General features: G+C 53.0%; 1 protein-coding gene across 2 annotated transcripts; it reads right to left on the bottom strand.

The window, feature by feature from the left end:
• Positions 1-1,166: 1,166 nt before the first annotated feature.
• Positions 1,167-19,362, bottom strand: LOC143839338 (dicarboxylate carrier UCP2). 2 transcript variants are annotated; one of them, XM_077341196.1, is made up of 8 exons: positions 19,210-19,362; positions 13,725-13,879; positions 9,782-10,018; positions 8,339-8,546; positions 7,142-7,336; positions 5,058-5,159; positions 3,966-4,146; positions 1,167-3,363 (listed from the first exon to the last, which is right to left on the bottom strand). In XM_077341196.1, the coding sequence occupies exons 3-8, from the start codon at positions 9,905-9,907 to the stop codon at positions 3,249-3,251; spliced, it is 927 nt and encodes a 308-aa protein (XP_077197311.1). In that variant the 5' UTR covers positions 9,908-10,018; positions 13,725-13,879; positions 19,210-19,362; the 3' UTR covers positions 1,167-3,248. The 2 variants fall into 2 exon arrangements, with proteins under 2 accessions (XP_077197311.1, XP_077197312.1); XM_077341197.1 differs by lacking the exon at positions 19,210-19,362 and adding an exon at positions 18,418-18,569.
• Positions 19,363-19,554: the final 192 nt, after the last annotated feature.

The raw sequence follows: 19,554 nt of genomic DNA, 5'->3' as shown, positions 1-19,554 counted from the left end.
GCCCACCATGGTTAGTTTTTCCAGCTTGGGAGTTCGGCTAGGCAGGACACTGGAGCCACAGGGGAATGCAATGGCCTTACAGGGAGAGCAGGCCCTTCAAGGGCAGTCTTGCCTCCTTGGAGCACTAGCGGCTCTTCAAAATGACAGGCAGGGGTCATTAGAGAAGCTATGTTGGATCAGGGGAAACTCTGGCACAGAGGGGCCCAACCCAGGAGCCATCAGGAGGTCCAGCAGCAGGGCTAGAACTGCAGAAGCCTTCCCATTGTCACTCCCCGAGCAATAAAACAGGCACAGTCTTTCAAATCACCTGCATCCCACTCCTTTCCCCAGAGATGCAGGGAATTGAACCTGCAACAGCGACAGTGCCCCCTCCGGCCAATCTGCCCGCTCTGCTGGGACCCCTAAGAAAGGGTTGTTTGATCCCCCAAAGGGGTCCTGACCCCCAGGTTGAGAACCACTGCCGTAGCAGAAACAGATCTATGGCTGAATAATTTAATTTCAGCTGCAGATAATAACATCTGGCACCCATTTTGGGGGTGGGGGGGAAGCAAGTCACAGCTGAAGCAACTCCCAACCTTCGAGAGGGACCATCTACAGCTTGCAAATGCAGCAAAATTCCAGGATTTTTAAAACCCATTTTTCCAATATACTGCTTTTTTCATTCTAAACCACATTCTGAATTCCACTCAGTTTGAACCATCCTTGGAAACTTTTAAACAGAAATTTTTAAACAGAATCTGACAGAGAGGCTGATTCTGTGAAGGCTCAAGGGGCTGGCAGGTGACAGTGGAGGAGCGAGAGGGATGTGAGTGTCCTGCACAGTGCAGGGGGGTGGACTAGATGACCACAGAGGTACCACCCAACTCGATGATACGATTCTAAATTCTGTCTAAACCTCTGGAAGAAGTTCCTGACAGAGCGGTTTCTCAGTGGAACAGGTTTCCTCGGGAGGTGGTGGGTTCTCCATCTTTGGAGGTCTTTAAGCAGAGGCTGGAGAGCCATTTGACAGAGAGGCTGATTCTGTGAAGGCTCAAGGGGGTGGCAGGTGACAGTGGAGGAGCGAGAGGGTTGTGAGTGTCCTGCCTAGTGCAGGGGGTTGGACTAGATGCCCCAGGAGGTCCCTTCCAACTCTATGATTCTATGAAAACAACCACAAGCAGTCTAGATCAGGGTTTGCGTCCTACTGTAGCTTTATTTTAAAAGACGTGCACCGACACAAGAAAACGTTTAACGCTTTAAAACAGGATTCATTACAGCTTGGCACCATCCCAAATGGCTTCACACGACATGCATCTAAACACAAGGTTTCCGCCAAAGTCAATTCAGAGCAGCCAGGGTAGCAGTTTGTCAAGGCCTGCGGGAATTGTGGTCATTGTTACTTCCAGAAAAAAAAAAAGAATTAATAAGGTTGTCTCCTCTAAGAAACGTGCCCAACTAAAGTCTGCACAGCCCTGTAGCAAACCAAAGCCAACGTGGAACTTATTTTATTTTATTTCATTGAGGCGGGAAGCAGCTCCCTGCCTGCAGTCTAGCAAATCTAATCCAGGGGCTCAAAAAGGAGCCGTGTCCGGGGGACACGAGGTTTTAGGAGTGCCTTGTCCATACGACCTAGACAAAACCACGTCTGGCCAAACTCCCTTAAAGGAACACCCCCTGTTCTTGCGTACAGTTCATACAAGACCTCGTTTCCAAAACCCACTTCCCAATGCCGACGGGGTAAGAAGTAGGGTTGTGTGCTTCAGCTGCTAAAGCAGCCATCCGAACAGCTCCTGTGGCAGCCAAAGTGCACAACTCTAGCAAGAAGCCCTACAGGAAGGTTACAGCTTTCGCTACGTCTCTAGACCCCCCTCCCCCCCGCTCTATATCCAAAAAAGCTCTACCGTTATCCTCACATCTTTGAGTCAAAGCACCTCCCTTCTTTGAAATGGGGTTAGGGGAGTCACCAGGAAAGTTCCCAGAAGCTTCCCCACCCATGTGTTTCCACGAAAGAATAAGCTTTGGGAAAGCGGGGGGGGGGGGGGGTGTCGGCATTCAGCCAACCATTCACATCATTGGAGTCTCCAGGCAGTGATTGTATGCCTACAGCACGACCCCGGGCAGAGATCTACGCTTACCTACGAAAATAGACAGGTGAGCCTAGAATAACTCTGCACAGGAATGTGCTGCTATTTCTCCCTGCCATGACAGCGCCCACTAAACTCCTACTCAGGAGTAGGTTACAGTTACAGGACACGGTTAGAGTCGTCCCTAGCTCTGGCCGACACCCACAGGGTGACTCCTTCACCCCCCCCCCCCCTTAATGCTACGTTGGTTTCAAAGAGTTTTGAGATGAGGTTTTCATAGACGTTTGCTACAGGGCCATATCTATATGGGAAAAGTCCTAATGAAATTTAATGCAAGCTGTTACTACTTAAGGAGAGCCACAAAACTGTCCTTGCTTCGAGGAAAGACCTTTGGGGCAGAACGGGATGGTTCAGGGATCAGTCACACAAAGTCCCCGGATTCCTGAACCGTCCCTATGCTTCTTGAAAGGGGGGGGGGGGACAGTGGGCAATTGAAAAGTGGGACAGCCTAAAGCCACGACTTACCCCTGCCTCAAATGGTCCGTCACCCTGGGCCTTACACCGTGGAGTGACGTGAAATTGTCTCAGGGCTAATCCCGCCGCACACAAAATCTTGAGCCGGCCATCAATGAAAACTATACAGCATGATGCGCAATTAGAGCATGAAGGCAAATTGGTCAGGAGGGGGAGACAACCGTAGAGATTCCAGATGCTTCTTAAAATGAAAACGAAAAAGTGCTTTTACGGCTGGCCTCTCACCTGGCTTCCGTTCATCAACAGAACGGGGACTCCGAAACTTAAAATGCTTCAGAATTTAAGACCCGTTTAGTGGAAACTGCGTTAGGGGACGGGGGAGTACGGAGAGAACAGGGCAGCGGTTACGTCCTAAAAAAATCATTTTTAAAAGGCAGCTCGACGTACTTGAAGCCACGATCTCCTTTTCCCCCCATTGCCCGGCAGGCACAGAGGAGGAGGCCCAGGCCACTCGGACACCCGAGGCCGACTAACAACTAAGAGAAGCCACACAAAAAAACATTAAAGGCAAGAAGTAATAAATTAAAAAAAGACGCAGGGGACCGAAAAGGCAGAGGATTCCACGGAGAGGCGGAGAAACAGGAAAAGCGCTCCCAAGCAGGGGCTTGCTTTTGCACACGAGGAATCTGTGAACGGCACCCATCCGCAGGCTCAGAAAGGGGCCTCCCGAGATGCCCGGGCGGCCATCAGGGCACGCTTGAGCTGCTCGTAGGTCACGAACATCACCACGTTCCAGGATCCCAGCCGCAGAAAGGAGGGAGTGAAGCTGCAGAGAGAAGGGCAAGGAGAACAGATGTCAGACGCCGCCAACAGGAGAGGCCGTGCTGCCGGAGGCGGAAGGGTGGCACAGGAAGGGTCCCTCCCTGGCCTGACCCAGCAGGGCTCTCCTGAGGTTTATGTCCTGTTTAGATCGTCACCTTCTGAAATCATCTTCGAACAAAACGTAGTTGAAAAAACAGCATAAAAATATCAGAAGAGCCCTGCTAGATCAGACCCACTGTCCATCTAACCCAGCATCCTGATTCACACAACAGCCAACCAGCTACCCCTGGGAAGTCCCCAAAAACGAAGGAAGAGAAGACCCCCACATAAAAGCCCCTATCGCCCACTCCCAAATCCACCCACCCACCCACCCACCCACCCACCCACCCACACCCACCCACACCCACACACCCCCACCCCCACCCCCACCCCCACACACACCCCCACACACCCCCACACACCCCCACACACCCCCACACCCACCCACCCACCCACCCACCCACCCACCCACACACACACACACCCACCCACACACACACACACACCCACACACACACACACACACACACACACAGCCCCTCTTTCTTCCGGGGGCCTGAGACTCACCCTTTGTAGAAGGCCAAGGGGCCCTCCTTCCGGAGCATGGTCAGGGCACAGTTCACGGCACTTCCGTACTGACCGGGGGCAGAGTTCATGTATCTCGTCTTCACTACGTCGACGGGAGAAGCAATGACAGTTGTGCAGAATCCGGCACCAAATGCCGAGGTGAAGTGGCAGGGGAGGTTGTCTGCAGAAGGGAGAGAGAGAGAGAGAGCAATGGGTGGGCAGCCGGGGAACGGATCCCAACTGGAGATACTTCTCAGCAGGTCGGTGCCCTCATCCTTCCCCCGTAGCCCCATCAGAAAGACCCAACAGGCAGCTCCAGCAATGAGGATTCTGTCAGGCTGGCAACCAAGACTGGACCTATTCAGAGCCCTGCTGCATCTGAGCCAGGGTCCATCTGGTCCAGCACCATTTCACACAGTGGCCAACCAGCTCCACTGGAGGACCAACACCAGGGCAGAGAAGCTGAGGGCTTCAAGACCCTCAGGAGAGCCCTGATGGATCAGTGGTCTATCTCAGGGGTCGTCAACCTGTGGTCCTCCAGAAGTCCATGGACTACAATTCTCATGAGCCCCTGCCAGCATTTGCTGGCAGGGGCTCATGGGAATTGTAGACCATGGACTTCTGGAGGACCACAGGTTGACTACCCCGGTCTATCTGGTCCAGTGTCCTGTCTGACACCGTGGCCAACCAGTCCCTCTTAGAAGAGAAACAGAGCATAGAGGCCATGCCCCCCCTTATGTCGCCTCATGGCTTTGGGATTCAGTGTGTGACTGCCTCTGAGTGTGGAGGCTCTCCTCAGCCCCCATGGCTACCAGGCATCGATGGACTTATCAATCCACCCCCAAAATCTTCTTGTCTCTAAGGCTCAACTGGACGAGTCTAGATCTTCTGCTGGAAACCAACAAATCCACCCAGCTGAAGCTATCTGCAGACCAAGGGCAATTTTAGAAGATCTGCTTGAACAGTGATTTGACGCCTTTAAACACCTTGATGGACCTTCAGCCACAGGGGTGGGGCAGGACTCTGCTGCCTCTCCTCCCCCAGGAAGCTCCACGGACCCACAGATCATCCACCCCACCCCAGCCTCCATACCTGTCATAAGGTTGTATTTCAGGAGAGCGTCTTTGATCAGATCGTAGGTCACCAGCTCTGCACAGTTCACCAGGGCGTTGCGAGTGATATTGGGGGAGGTTCCTAAAGGGAAGCGGGGAAAAAATCATACGATGACCACTGTGAATACGGAGATGGCTTAGAAAAAAGGTAGCAACAACTGCACTAGAAACAGATCCGGGAAGAAATCCTGCCCCTAGTTCAATCTGCAGCTCATTCTGAAATGCCAGCCACTTCCATCGGAGAAATGGGCAGGGGGCCTGGCTCAGAGGGAGAGCACCTGCCTGGCATGCAGAAGGTTCCTGGTTCAATCCCTGGCATCTCCAGTTGAAAGGACCAGGCAGGAGGGGATGGGAAAGACCTCAGTGGAACAGCCTCTGCCTGGCATGCAGAAGGTCCCAGGTTCAATCCCTGGCATCTCCAGTTGAAAGGACCAGGTAGGAGGGGATGGGAAAGACCTCAGTGGAACAGCCTGTGCTTGGCATGCAGAAGGTCCCAGGTTCAATCCCTGGCATCTCCAGTTGAAAGGACCATGTAGGAGGGGATGGGAAAGACCTCAGTGGAACAGCCTCTGCCTGGCATGCAGAAGGTCTCAGGTTCAATCCCTGGCATCTCCAGTTGAAAGGACCAGGCAGGAGGGGATGGGAAAGACCTCAGTGGAACAGCCTCTGCTTGGCATGCAGAAGGTCCTAGGTTCAATCCCTGGCATCTCCAGTTGAAAGGACCAGGCAGGAGGGGATGGGAAAGACCTCAGTGGAACAGCCTCTGCTTGGCATGCAGAAGGTCCTAGGTTCAATCCCTGGCATTTCCAGTTGAAAGGACCAGGCAGGAGGGGATGGGAAAGACCTCAGTGGAACAGCCTCTGCTTGGCATGCAGAAGGTCTCAGGTTCAATCCCTGGCATCTCCAGTTGAAAGGACCAGGCAGGAGGGGATGGGAAAAGACCTCAGTGGAACAGCCTCTGCTTGGCATGCAGAAGGTCCTAGGTTCAATCCCTGGCATCTCCAGTTGAAAGGACCAGGCAGGAGGGGATGGGAAAGACCTCAGTGGAACAGCCTCTGCCTGGCATGCAGAAGGTCTCAGGTTCAATCCCTGGCATCTCCAGTTGAAAGGACCAGGCAGGAGGGGATGGGAAAGACCTCAGTGGAACAGCCTCTGCCTGGCATGCAGAAGGTCTCAGGTTCAATCCCTGGCATCTCCAGTTGAAAGGACCAGGCAGGAGGGGATGGGAAAGACCTCAGTGGAACAGCCTCTGCCTGGCATGCAGAAGGTCTCAGGTTCAATCCCTGGCATCTCCAGTTGAAAGGACCAGGCAGGAGGCGATGGGAAAGACCTCAGTGGAACAGCCTCTGCTTGGCATGCAGAAGGTCCTAGGTTCAATCCCTGGCATCTCCAATTGAAAGGACCAGGCAGGAGGGGATGGGAAAGACCTCAGTGGAACAGCCTCTGCTTTGCATGCAGAAGGTCCTATGTTCAATCCTTGGCATCTCCAGTTGAAAGGACCAGGCAGGAGGGGATGGGAAAGACCTCAGTGGAACAGCCTCTGCTTGGCATGCAGAAGGTCTCAGGTTCAATCCCTGGCATCTCCAGTTGAAAGGACCAGGCAGGAGGGGATGGGAAAGACCTCAGTGGAACAGCCTCTGCTTGGCATGCAGAAGGTCACAGGTTCAATCCCTGGCATCTTCAGTTGAAAGGACCAGGCAGGAGGGGATGGGAAAGACCTCAGTGGAACAGCCTCTGCTTGGCATGCAGAAGGTCTCAGGTTCAATCCCTGGGATCTCCAGTTGAAAGGACCAGGCAGGAGGGGATGGGAAAGGCCTTTGCCTGAGACCCTGGAGAGGGGTTACCAGTCTGAGGAGACAATACTTTGATGGACTGAGGTCCTGATTCATCATAAGGGAATATCATGTGTTCAGTTTAAAAATAAAGTTCCTAGTCCTCAAGGAATGGAGGGCCAAGCAGCCCAAGCACTGAAAGGAACTGGAGCCTCTGCAGGGTGCTCCTGTGTAATCTGTTGTTGCCGTACAAACATTTGCTTCAAGGCCCACAGCCCTCCCCTTGACCCACCTTTCCAGAGGCCCCGGACACCCTCCTCTCTCGCAATCGTCTTGTAGGCATCCAGGGTCCCCTGGTACCGCTTGCCGCCTTCCGTTCGGGCTTGCGCCTGGAACCTCACCTTCACCACGTCGGTGGGCTGGGCCACGGCAACCGCCATGGCCCCCGTGGTGCAGCCCGCAAGGAGCCGGCTCCCTATGCCAGCATCTGCAAAAGTCAGGGGAGAGGAGCGCTCAGGAGAGGCAGCCAGCAGCATCCCGCAGAAACAAGGTCCCTAAGGAAGGAGCTCCCTCACTGCAGCAGAGGGCTGCTCACACGAAATGCAAGAACCTCAGGAGAGCCCTGCTGGGTCAGACCAGGGAGGGCTGAGGCCTTCCCCTGATGTTGCCTTCTGGCTCAGGGAGTCAGGGATTGAGTGCCTCTGAACATGGGGGTTCTACTCTGCCACTGTGACCAACAGCCACCAACAGACCTCCCCTCGAATCTATCTGATGTCTTTTTATAAAGACATCTACGCCTGTGGCCATCACTCTATCCTCGGGCAGCAAATGTCACATTTTAATAATTAGCATAAGAAGTATTGACTTTCTTCTGTCCTTAATCAGCCTCCCGTCAGCACCGTTGGTCTAGCATTTTGGGAGAGAGAGAGAGAGAAAAGTTCTTCCTTGTCCACTCTCGACTTCATGCCTAATTTCATAAACCTTTATCATGCGTCTCCCCACCCCCACCCCCACCACCACCTCCAATCAGTCAGGGGTAGTCAACCGGCGGTCCTCCAGATGTTCATGGACTACAATTCCCATAAGCCCCTGCCAGCATTTGCTGGCAGGGGCTCATGGGAATTGTAGTCCATGAACATCTGGAGGACCACCGGTTGACTACCCCTGCTGTAAGTAATTTCTTTGAGACAAGTCCCAGACTCTTTGATCTTTCCTCTTCTGTGGAACTTCAAAAGGCTTCCCAATTCTGGCTCTCAGTCCCCAGCACCAGCCTTGGTAGCACACGGACCTTCCCACTAGCCCAAGCCCAGGGGTAGCCAAAGCTGTGGTTCTCCAGATGTCCATGGACTACAACTCCCATGAGCCACAGCATGGCAGGGGCTCGTGGGAATTGTAGTCCACAGACAACTTGGGCCTCCCCAGCTTGCCCAACCCCTGCCCAAGAGGCTCTTTCTGTCAGCTGGCGCTTTGCCCCCCAAGCCCAACTTACGCTCCGAGCCTTTGGTGTAGAACTGCTTCACGGAGTCGTAGAGCCCGATGCGGACGGAGGCGAAGCTCATCTGGCGCTGGAGCCCGGCCACCAGCCCGTTGTAGAGGCTCTTGGGCCCCTCCATCCTCACCATGGTGGCCATGGTGCCGAAGACGCCCTTGTACTGGGCTGACGTGCGTGCGACGGCCAGCTTGCTTTCCCCTTGGATCTGGGGGGAGGGGAGGGGAGTTGTCGGAGCGGATTGGGGGACTGCCCGGTTCAGTTCACTAAGGCCACCCATAAGAGGGAGCTGAAATATCAGAGTGGGAAGGGGCCCTCCAGGCCATCTAGTCCCACCCCCTGCGCAGTGCAGGATCAGCCTCCAGCGTCGAGGAGAAGGATCTGTCCAGCCGCTGCTTGAAGACCCCCAGTGAGGGGGAGCTCCCCACCTCCTGAGGCAGCCCCTTCCACTGCTGAACTAGACTCCTAGAATCCTAGAGGGGGAAGGGGCCATGCAGGCCATCTAGTCCCACCCCCTGCTCAGTGCAGGATCAGCCTCCAGCATCCAGGAGAAGGATCTGTCCAGCCACTGCTTGAAGACCACCAGTGAGGGGGAGCTCCCCACCTCCTCAGGCAGCCCCTTCCACAGCTGAGCCAATCCTACGGCATCCCTGAACCTCACAGGGGGTCAAACCCATAGAGTCCACCCTCTCACCAGGGGAAACAAATCTCTGTACTCTGGAGATGAACTGTAATTCCCAGAAATCCCCAAGTTCAACCTGGAGGTTGGCAACCCTATTCCCTAAAAACCAAGCTGGTCCCTTCCTGCCCATTATTTAAACCCCTTGTCGCGAGTCTGCCTCTGCTGCCACCAGGCGCTACTCCCTGCCCTCCTCTACTAAGAGACAGCCTTTTAAAGCCTTTGGGATAAACATCACGGAATGGGAAGACAAGGCCGACTAGTGCCAGCCGTTTACACTGAACAGGTAAGACTGGGAAATGTTCACGTGCAGAAAACATGCCAGGGCCTTTGCTGGTACTGGAGGACACCTGCCAACTGGCAAGCTCTGTGACCTGGATCCCCGACCTGATGCCCAGAGATCACCATCACTTGATCACCAGTCTTCCCAGAAAGTGGGTGGGGCTCTTGCCCGGTGCAGCCTCTGATTGGTTGCGCAAATCAAAACAACTTCCCTGTAGCAGCTGCCCCACAATGTTTTCCTTCTCTGACTCCTCTTTCTTACATATTTTTTAAAAACATCTCTTCACGCCCACTCCTGGGGCTTCTTGCCTCTGACTCCGCCTCCCGTGGCAGCCAATTTGTCGTTCCGCTTACAACCCTGGCCATCCCAAAGGTCCGAAAAAGTTGGGGGCTTCCTGCTCTACTGCAGACGCAGGCCACTCCAGCATCACAATGATCGGAAAGGACCAGCCCTGCTTGGGCTCTTGTCCACAGGTGCTCACCTGCAACCTGACTTTAGCCGTGTCCAGCGGGAAGGTGACCAGGTCCGCAATGCAGGCGGCTGTCCCGGCCCCAATGAACTTCACCGTGGCCGTCGGAGGGATGTCCGTGGGCTTGAATCCAACCATTTTGTCAAGCTGGCACTGGTTTCAGGTAGGGGATGGAGGCGGACGGGCAGCAACGAAGCCGGCCGAGGGGGGCGGCTGTAGTGAAAAGGTCGAGATGAATGAACTCTGCCCCTGTCCGGAAGGAAGAGAGATGCGGAGTGAGCAATCCCGATGTGCGCCTTCAAAGTCAGAACTGCCACCCAGACACAGCAAAACATCCATTCAAAAACGCAAATGTTCAGTTCTTGTTAGGATAATGGCACACAATGATGCCAATGAAGTCCTGTTCAAAGGCCTCATCGGGGCACATTTGCAGGTACACCTCAACAAACCTCATCCAAACCATCAAAATCATAGAGGAAGTTGGACTAGATGACCCATAAGTCCAACTCTATGATTCTATGACGATTTTATGGAACTTGAGGTACCATGACCCTGCTAAGCACCTCAGAAGAGCCTTGCTGGGTCAGACCAGGGAAAGTGGTCTTCATGCAGCAGCTGGGAATGCTTTGGGCTGATCCTGCTTGGAGCAGAGGGCGGGACGAGGTGGCCTCTATGCCCTCTTCCAATTCTGGGATTCTAGTCCAAGCTCTGACCAACCAACCTGCACAACGCTCATTTCAAGGCTAGCTCATGCATTATGAAGTCCACGTGGACACCATGAGGTTTTGTAGTCAGTTGTGGGCCTGGCTGGATTAGGGGCACAGTACCAGGAAGGGTTCCTGAAGATGAAACTCAAATACTTTGGCCACCTCATGAGAAGGAAGGACTCCCTGGAGAAGAGCCTAATGCTGGGAGCGATCGAGGGCAAAAGAAGAAGGGGACGACAGAGAATGAGGTGGCTGGATGGAGTCACTGAAGCAGTCGGTGCAAACTTAAATGGACTCCGGGGAATGGTAGAGGACAGGAAGGCCTGGAGGATCATTGTCCATGGGGTCGCGATGGGTCAGACATGACTTCGCACCTAACAACGACCAGGAAGGGTGACTGAACCCTCTTCATGCTTGCTGGTTCCCAAATCTGCCACACAGGCATCTGGGACCGGGCCCACCACAGGCTCTTCCTAAAACACACCTGCTTCAGGAGTTGACAAAGGGAAACATGGACATCAGCCACACCACCTTTCTGAATAATATATTGACAGTAAGTGACAGGATCGGTGCAGCAATCCTTACTCTCTAGCCCCTAAAAATGTGCATGTTTCAAGTTGAAAGGTGAGCGATAAAGAAACGTTTAAAAATATTCCTTTAATTCATGCCCATTTGAGATTGGTGTGGGTGGATTTTAATTGACACAAATTAGAATTGGTTTTTAGCCATTCTAGGATTTAGCCATGTTGCAATTTCCAAGGCTCGGGCGATCGCCGGGGTTGATTTTCCTCCCGCGAAAAGGGACATCTCCGATAGCTCTCTTCGGCCGCAGTCCTGTTGCCCTAGCAACGGACGTTCTCTGCAAAGGTGGCCACAGCTTACGTTTGATTGGCCGCTGCTAAGCAACGCCTAGCGGGGCCATGAATCACCAGTGCTCAAGACTGCAGACTAAGGAGGACTTTGGTGGAAAAAGCACCGTAGAATGAGCGGCGGATGATCGACTACTGAATTAAGGGGACAGGTTTGTATCCTTTGCAGCCCTGGTCACAGCATCAGTAATAAAGGGTGCAGTTTTGTTTTTAGGTTACCCAAATAATCTAATTTTCCATTTCATAGAATGATAGACTTCGAAGGGACCTCCCGGGTCATCTAGTCCAACCCCCTGCACTGTGCAGGACACTCACAGCCCTCTCGCTCCTCCACTGTCACCTGCCACCCCCTTGAACCCTCACAGAATCAGCCTCTCTGTCAGATGGCTCTCCAGCCTCTGTTTTAAAATCTCCAAAGATGGAGAACCCCCCACCTCCCGAGGAAGCCTGTTCCACTGAGAAACCGCTCTGTCTGTCAGGAACCTCTTCGCAGATGGAAGCAGTTCATGGGAAACACCTTCAAATCACTGCTTCAGAGCCGTTAACTGCTTCCAGGTGGCATTGAGGCAAGCAGAGATGAATGGCAAGCCTACCTCGCAGGAGTGTTGTAAGGTTGACATTCCATCCTGAACTCCTGTTCAGGATTGAGGCACTTTATGAAATCCCCAGACGATTATGAGCCTTTTGCCAATGTGATACTACGACTACTACTATGACAGTATATTGGAAGAGCAACCACTGACGAAGATAAAACAGAAAGTGGGTCACTTAACCTAGGATCCTGTTTTGGCTGACTCTTTATGACTATGTTATAACCTTTTCACCTATAAACATAGAGAAGTACTATATCATTGAGCCTTGTGATTTCCTTTTTTCTTCAGGATCGTACTATTACAGACCGACGTTATCTTGAACATGTACGTATCTTGAACAACCTTATACTGGGACCTTCTGCCTGCCAAGCAGAGGCTCTGCCACTGAGCCAGGATCTCAGGTCAAGGTCTTTCCCATCCCGGTCCTTCTTACTGGAGATGCCGGGGATTGAACTTGGGACCTTCTGCCTGCCAAGTGGATGCTCTCCCACTGAGCCATGGACCCTTTCTGCACCTCTCCAGGGTTTCCAATGTAGGTCTTCTCCTAACTTCCTGCCTGACCCTTATTTACTGGAGATCCGGGGGACAGAACCTGGGACCTTCAGTACCCCATGGCACATGTTCTACCACTGCACCCCAGTGCCTCTCCATATTCCCTTTTGTCATGAGGGAAGTTTGTCTCCAGAAACCCAGAAAAAAAATCCACACGCAGGTCAAGAGCTGCACCAGAATTTCTCCTTCCCGCTCGGCCCTTAACGCCAGCCAAGCTGGTCACCCGCGCAGGACTCCCCACCCCTTCCGCTTGCGTTAAAAAGTTATGACTGATGGAAGATCTCAGGAGTTCTCCTTTCATTACTGGAACTGAGTCAGCAGTTAACGGGAACCTTGCTGAGTCACTGCGGCTTTACACAGAGACAATCGGCACTGACAGTAAACTCTGCGTCCGTCCGGAAGAGCTGGGATCGTAGCCTGAAGAAGCTTTTATCAGCTAGAAAGTCACCCACTTCTCACTTCTCCCTACGATGGGGGCAGACAGTGCAGTGCTTTTTAAAAAACCCCACAGAGAGAGAGAAGAAGCAGAACTCTGTGCATGCCTGTGGAAGGAAATCCCATTTTAACCAAGACTCCCTCTCTCTCAATAGATATCCAACTAACAGATCAGATCACTGAGGGGGGGAGGGGCTGTTTTGGAGGTCCTCTCCCCATTTTAACCTCTGTTCTCCCCAGTCTTCAGCCCCAAAATCCCCAGGAATTTCACAAGCAGGAATTGACATCTAGGGTTAGAATCATAGAACCATAGAGCTGGAAGGGGCCATGCAGGCCATCTAGTCCAACCCCCTGCTCTACGCAGGATCAGTCCTAAGCATCCTAAAGCAGCCCTAAGCATCCTAAAGGTTGTGTGCTTCGGCTTGGTTCGGCCGCCTTGGCGATCACAGAGGCCTGAGGCAGCCAGCGCTGCAGCAAGGCAGCTGGCAGTCGCGCGCCGACACAGAGCTCTGTGCCTGTGTGCTGCCGCCACCCCTTCTCTCTGCACTGCAGCACTGGCCTCCTACGCGCCACTTCGGGCTTCGGTGATCACCGAGGCAGCCAAACCGAGCTGAAGTGCCCAACCCTATTGACAACCTCCCGTATACTTTCAGGTGTACCTGCAGGACTAGAAACTTGATTCTGAAAGTTCACATTTCCAAAAATTGGCATTTCCTTCCACACCGGTGCAGCATTCCACCGGGCCAGCAACACCCCACCAAGTCGAAGGGGTCATTTGGCACCCAAAGGCCGTCCTTACCTTATTCAAGTATGTCAGGATGCCAGCGGAGTGATCAAGATTCTCTAAAGGTATCCCGGCCGTCAAACTTGCTCAACGCCACCGCGGCCCGACTCCCTTGGCTTGCCATAGAAAGAGCGGCTGAAAGACGACACCTAATAATCATAATACTTATCCTGCAGAGATAAAAAGGGAGAAAGTTTTTAAAAGTGGATCAAAAAGGTGAGTTGTCACCCTGCATTCAGACCCCAAAAAAGCGCAGATAGGTTCAGTTGGATCATGGCGTTGGTCTTGAGCAGCAGAACAAATTTCGAGTCCTTAAAGGCACTTTTAAGACCAACAAAGTTCTGTTCAAGGTATGAGCTTTCATGCGCATGCACACTTCCTCAGACAATGAAGCGGAAACCACCAGATATATTTAAGGAAAGAGTAAATTAGCCGCAAATTAGTAAGCAGCATCCTTAAAATATCCAACAAACATGCAGCATGATAAAGATGTTTAGAAGAAAAAGAGTTGGTACTTATATGCCGCTTTTCTCTACCCGAAGGAGGCTCAAAGCGGTTTCCATTTGCCTTCCCTTTCCTCTCCCCACAACAGACACCCTGTGAGGTGGGTGAGGCCGAGAGAGCCCTGATATTCCTGCTCAGTCAGAACAGCTTTATCAATGCTGTGATTAGCCCAAGGTCACCCAGCTGGTTGCATGTGGGGGAGTGCAGAATCGAACTCGGCTCGCCAGATTAGAAATCTGCACTCCTAACCACTACACCAAACTGGCTCTCTTATCTGACTGCAGAACCTTTCTAGGACAAAAAGCAGAGTTGATCGGTCCTTTGGCTTCAAACGAACATATATAAAATAAATTCTGATTAGAAAAACATTGTGGAGGGAATAAAAATGTCAAGATTACCGATTAATGGCAGAGGCATGCCTTGTTGCTAGCCCCATCTGCCACCACCCAAGCACGGCAGCATCCCCACAAGCGACAGGCCTTGCCGAGCATGTCAGGGAGATTTGGGGGTCTCCCCCCACCCCCAGTGGGTCCTACCAAATGCAGAGAGCCAATAAACGAGCCGTCTCCTTTCTCAGGACCACAGAAAAAAAATGCAGAGTCACAGACCTATAATCTCTGCCAGTGCCAAGATCATCTTATCTCACCATCCCACACAGCAATTGGCACGAAAAGCCTCCATGGCTCAATGCACTCAACTCCCCTGCGCTCCGGAGCAAACCGGTTCGGACCAGCGGGGAAGAGGGAAGCGCCTTGAGGGCAACCAAAGCAAGCAAAGTTCACCAGGAAACACCCAATCTTGTCCTCAGCTGCTAGATAAAGATAACTGAAGGGCGCTTCACGACTGAGGTGACATCTGGAGGACGAGCCCAGGGAGCAATTTGTGGGCGAATGAGCCTCTGGTGTCTCCTGTGGGTCAAGAGAGCCGCTCCCGGGCCTGTTGTGCAGCCCTTCGGAGCCATGGACGGCAAACTAGGAGGTCACAACCAAGCACACCCCTCCTGGGGTTGTGGCAGAAATTAAGGTGTTAGGCTAAGAGCCAGGAGATTTGGGTTCCAAAGCTGTCACAGTTCCCGGAAGAGCTCAGGGCCCTGACGGAACTATCAAGGTTCCGCAGGGCCTGTAGACGGAGCTCTTCCGCCAGGCATTTGGTCGAGGCTGGTGTGTGTGTGTGTGTGTGTGCGCGTGTGTGCGTGCCCAGTGTTACGATCTGGGGGTCCCACCTTATCCTTAGGCTTATGCCTTTGCTAAATATTGGGCCGACATCTGACACCAGAAAAATCACAACCTAGAATCATAGAGTTGGGAGGGACCTCCTGGGTTATCTAGTCCAACCCCCTGCACCAGGCAGGATGCTCACAACCCTCTGAATTATCATCTAGAGCTATTTTTGTGGCTGGGGTGGGAGCAGCGTTGTTATGGGGGAGAGGCTCCCCTCCCCCACCTTTTTCCTGTTTATCGCCATTTTGATCGCTGGTTTTTGTTTCTGGTTTAATTACGGGGAAAGATTTCATTGTTATGGGTCTTTTACTGTTTCATCTGTGAGTCGCCCCAAGCCGATGGTAGTCGGGAGGGGTGGGATACAAATTCAAAAACTACTTATTTATTTTAAGTAGTTAATCCAACAAAGTTTTGAGCCCAGGGGCACCTTTAAGACGAACAGCGTTTCATTCTGGATCTATATTCTCATGTGTACGCAGACTCCCATCGGATTTTATTTCAGCAGTTAATTTTAATTATTTACGTTGATGCTTTTATTAAGGGGTAGTCAAACTGCGGCCCTCCAGATGTCCATGGACTACAATTCCCAGGAGCCCCTGCCAGCATTCGCTGGCAGGGGCTCATGGGAATTGTAGTCCATGGACATCTGGAGGGCCACAGTTTGACTAGCCCTGTGTTAGGCTAAAAAGGGGGGAATTGGGTTCAAATCCCCCCCTCAGCCACAGAGGCCTCTAGATTGGCCACCCCCCACCTAACCTACCTCCAAGGTCTGAGAATAAAAACAGGGATACACATATGGCCAGAAGGCAAGACAAAACAGAACGGAAAAGAGCTTTAACAATCCAGCCCCAAAGCAACCTGAAATTAATTTTTTAGTTCGGTAGGACTGTAAACCCAGCAAGATTTCCCAGGTATATTGTAGAACCCGTGTCCTCTCTTTAGGGGATCGGAGCGTTGACTCTGGAAACTCAATACCTCAAAAGAGACCGCACTATCTTTTGCTCTTTTACTGTGGCTCAGCAGGGCTGCTCTGCTGAAATGAATTGGTTTCTAAGAGGTAGGTACATTTCAAAAATGTAGCGTAAAGAGGACAGATGCTGGTTTTCTGCCCCTAAACATTGCCCCCCTCGCCCGAATCAAACTGATTACACTTTGCAATGTACTTTTGTATCCTGATCTCCTTAATCTGCAAGACCCCCGTCTGAGATATAAAGACACGGGGATTCCATTCTTACTTGTATCTGATGAAGGGAGTTGCTCAAAAAGCCTTGCCGTCTCTAAGGTGCGCCTGGACTTGGACCCAGCAGCACATAAACTAAAATCTTGTACATTTGAATGAAGTTTGACTCCAGGGACACATGTAAGGTTGGATCTGGCCAACCAAGTTTTGTTCTGGGTCTAAACTTGTGCACGAAACACGGGTCTCCAGATACACGAAGAAAAAGAGTTAGGTTTTGTACCCCACTTTTCTCTACCCGTAGGAGTCTCAAAGCGGCTTCCAGTCGCCTTCCCTTTCCTCTCCCCAAGACAGACACCCTGTGAGGGAGGGGAGGCTGAGAGAGCCCTGAGATTGCTGAAGAAGAAGAAGAGTTGGTTCTTAGATGCTGCTTTTTTCTACCCAAAGGATTCTCAAAGGGGCTTACAATCGCCTTCCCTTCCTCTCCCCACAGCAGACACCCTGTGAGGGAGGGGAGGCTGAGAAAGCCCAGAGATTACTGCTTTGTGAGAACAGCACTATCAAGACTGTGAGTAGTCCATCTTTCAGGTCCAGAAATATCAGTAAGATTTTCAGAGGCGTCATACAGTTGCCAGTCTCCGGTGGAAAGGGGGAAGGAGATCTCCTGGGGTTACAACTGATCTCTTGTGGCTCTCCAGATGCCTATGGACTACAATTCCCATGAGCCAGCTCATGGTGATTGTAGTCCATGAACATCTGGAGAGGCACAGTTTGGCCACCATGCCCTAGAGAAAACAGAGGTTTCGGAGGGTGGACTTTATGGCATTGTACCCCATGGAGGTCCTGGTCCTTCCTAAGATGCACCCCCAAATTTCCAGAAGTTCCCAATTCTGGGATCTGGCCAGCCTACCCACCTACCCCTTCTCCCGCCAGCAGGGGTGGAGTAAATCTAGGCAGAAGGGGGACAAAGGAGATGAAGAGAGTAAAGAGCAAGAGATAAGAGAGCTAGGCAATTGCAGAGGGAAGAGAGGAGAGGAAAACGGCAGAATCGGGACCGAAGCACAAAAGCTTTTTCGTGGGGAAAGGGAGGAGCCGCAGGCAAATTGGGGGACCAGGAGCAAAAAGGTCCCCCCCCCACCCACACCCACACTTCGACCCATAAGAAATAAATTAAATGCAATAGATAAATGCAAAACAGAATAGAAGCAGAAGGTGCAGAATTAGGGTCCGGCTCCCGAAATGAGGGAGGGGCGCTCTGAAGGAGAAAGACCCCAAGGGGGAATTTCTAGAGGGGAAGAGCAAGACAATGGAAGAGGGGGGTCAGATGGGAGGGAGCGGCAGGAAACATGAAGGATGAGGACAGTAAAGACCCGGGTTCGAATCCCTGCGTGCTGCACCAGGTGAACTTCGGCCGCTCCTTCCTCTTCAACTTCACCTCCCCACGCAGCGCTGTTGCGAAAACAGAACTGAGCACCGGGGGAGAAGGGTGCCCGATGGAAGCCTCGGATGGGTGCCTGTTTGTGTTCCTGCGCGTGTGAAAGGCTGGCCCTTACACGGGAGAAACTGAGGCACCGGCCAAGAGCGCGGCGTTGAGAGGGGAAATTAGGGGGGAGGGAGCGAGGAGAGCAGCAGGAGACAAGGAGACGAAGGTGGGGCGCAGGGGAAAAGGAGAAGCCCCCCACCACAATTGGGAGGGCGCCCAGAGTGCAAAGAGAGCCCCCAAGGGAAGGGGGCGGCAGGAAAGGAAGCGAAGCCCCCTCCCCAGGCAACGGGGGGCAGGAGAGACCCCCAGACCCCCCCCCCTCACCTGATCCCGAGGAGGAGAAGCGGCAGCAGGCGGGGCAAGCGGAGCCGGGAGACCAGAGGCGGCGGTGAGGGGCGCCCAGGCAGGCAGGCAGGCGAGCGGCGGACGCAGGAGAAGAAGGCGGAGGCAGGAGCGGCGCCCGGAGCTTATAGAGCCGCCGCCGCCCACCCGGGGAGGAGGAGGCTCCGCCCGGAGGAGGGAAGCCCGGAGAGCGGCGCCGCTGCTTTGCACCAGGGGGGACGGCGCCGCGAGGCATGTGCAGAGTGCAATTCCCAAAAGGGACTCGCCAGGGTTCCCGGTGGGGGGAGGAGAAAGAGAAAGTGGTGGGGGCTGAAGATCCATAGTGGGGACAAACACATCGAGGCTGCTTGGTACCGAGTCAGGCCCTTGGGCCATCGAGGTCAGGATTGCCTGCTCAGACTGGCAGCAGCTCTCCAGGTGTGCATGTGTGAGTGTGTGTGGGGGGGGTGTCTCTATCGCAGGGGTAGTCAATGCAGCCCTCCAGATGTCCATGGACTACAATTCCCAGGAGCCCCTGCCAGCATTCGCTGGCAGGGGCTCCTGGGAATTGTAGTCCATGGACATCTGGAGGGCCGCAGTTTGACTACCCCTGGTCTATCGTATCACTTCCTACCTGGTCTGTTCCACTGGGGGATTGAACCTGCGCCCTCCTGCATGCCCAGCAGAGGCTCTGCCACTGAGCCACGGCCCCTCCCCAGAACAGCTTGTTTATGCTCAGAGACCCCCCCTTGTTCCTAAGACCCCCCACCCCTCCCCTCTGCTCCGTCTACTTACCACCATGCAGGGACCTCGCTCCTAAGGAACCCGCAGCAAAGAGAGGAGGAGAGCTTCCCCAAAATCTCCCTTGTTCAGTCGGCAGCCCAGAGCTGGTTGCTTTTCTTTGGAAATTAGGATCATCAATAGAGCGCAAAGGTGGAAGATGCCCCTTTAATGGAAGCTTAATTGGATGCTATTTACCAGGTGATGCTATTTGGGGGAGGCAGGAAAAGGGCCACCTGCAGCAGATTAAGTCTGCATTCCATCCCTAGGAGGGGGTGGGGGGAGAATCCCTGGCACCTGTGCCATTTTGTGGACCAGGGATCTGTTCGATCAGATTTCAGCATATCCTGGACTCTCACC

The sequence above is a fragment of the Paroedura picta genome, chromosome 6 (assembly GCF_049243985.1).
Source record: "Paroedura picta isolate Pp20150507F chromosome 6, Ppicta_v3.0, whole genome shotgun sequence".
NCBI lineage: Eukaryota > Metazoa > Chordata > Lepidosauria > Squamata > Gekkonidae > Paroedura > Paroedura picta.
The sequence above is the reverse complement of the archived record's forward strand: the minus strand, read 5'-3'. Positions and strand labels throughout refer to the sequence as shown.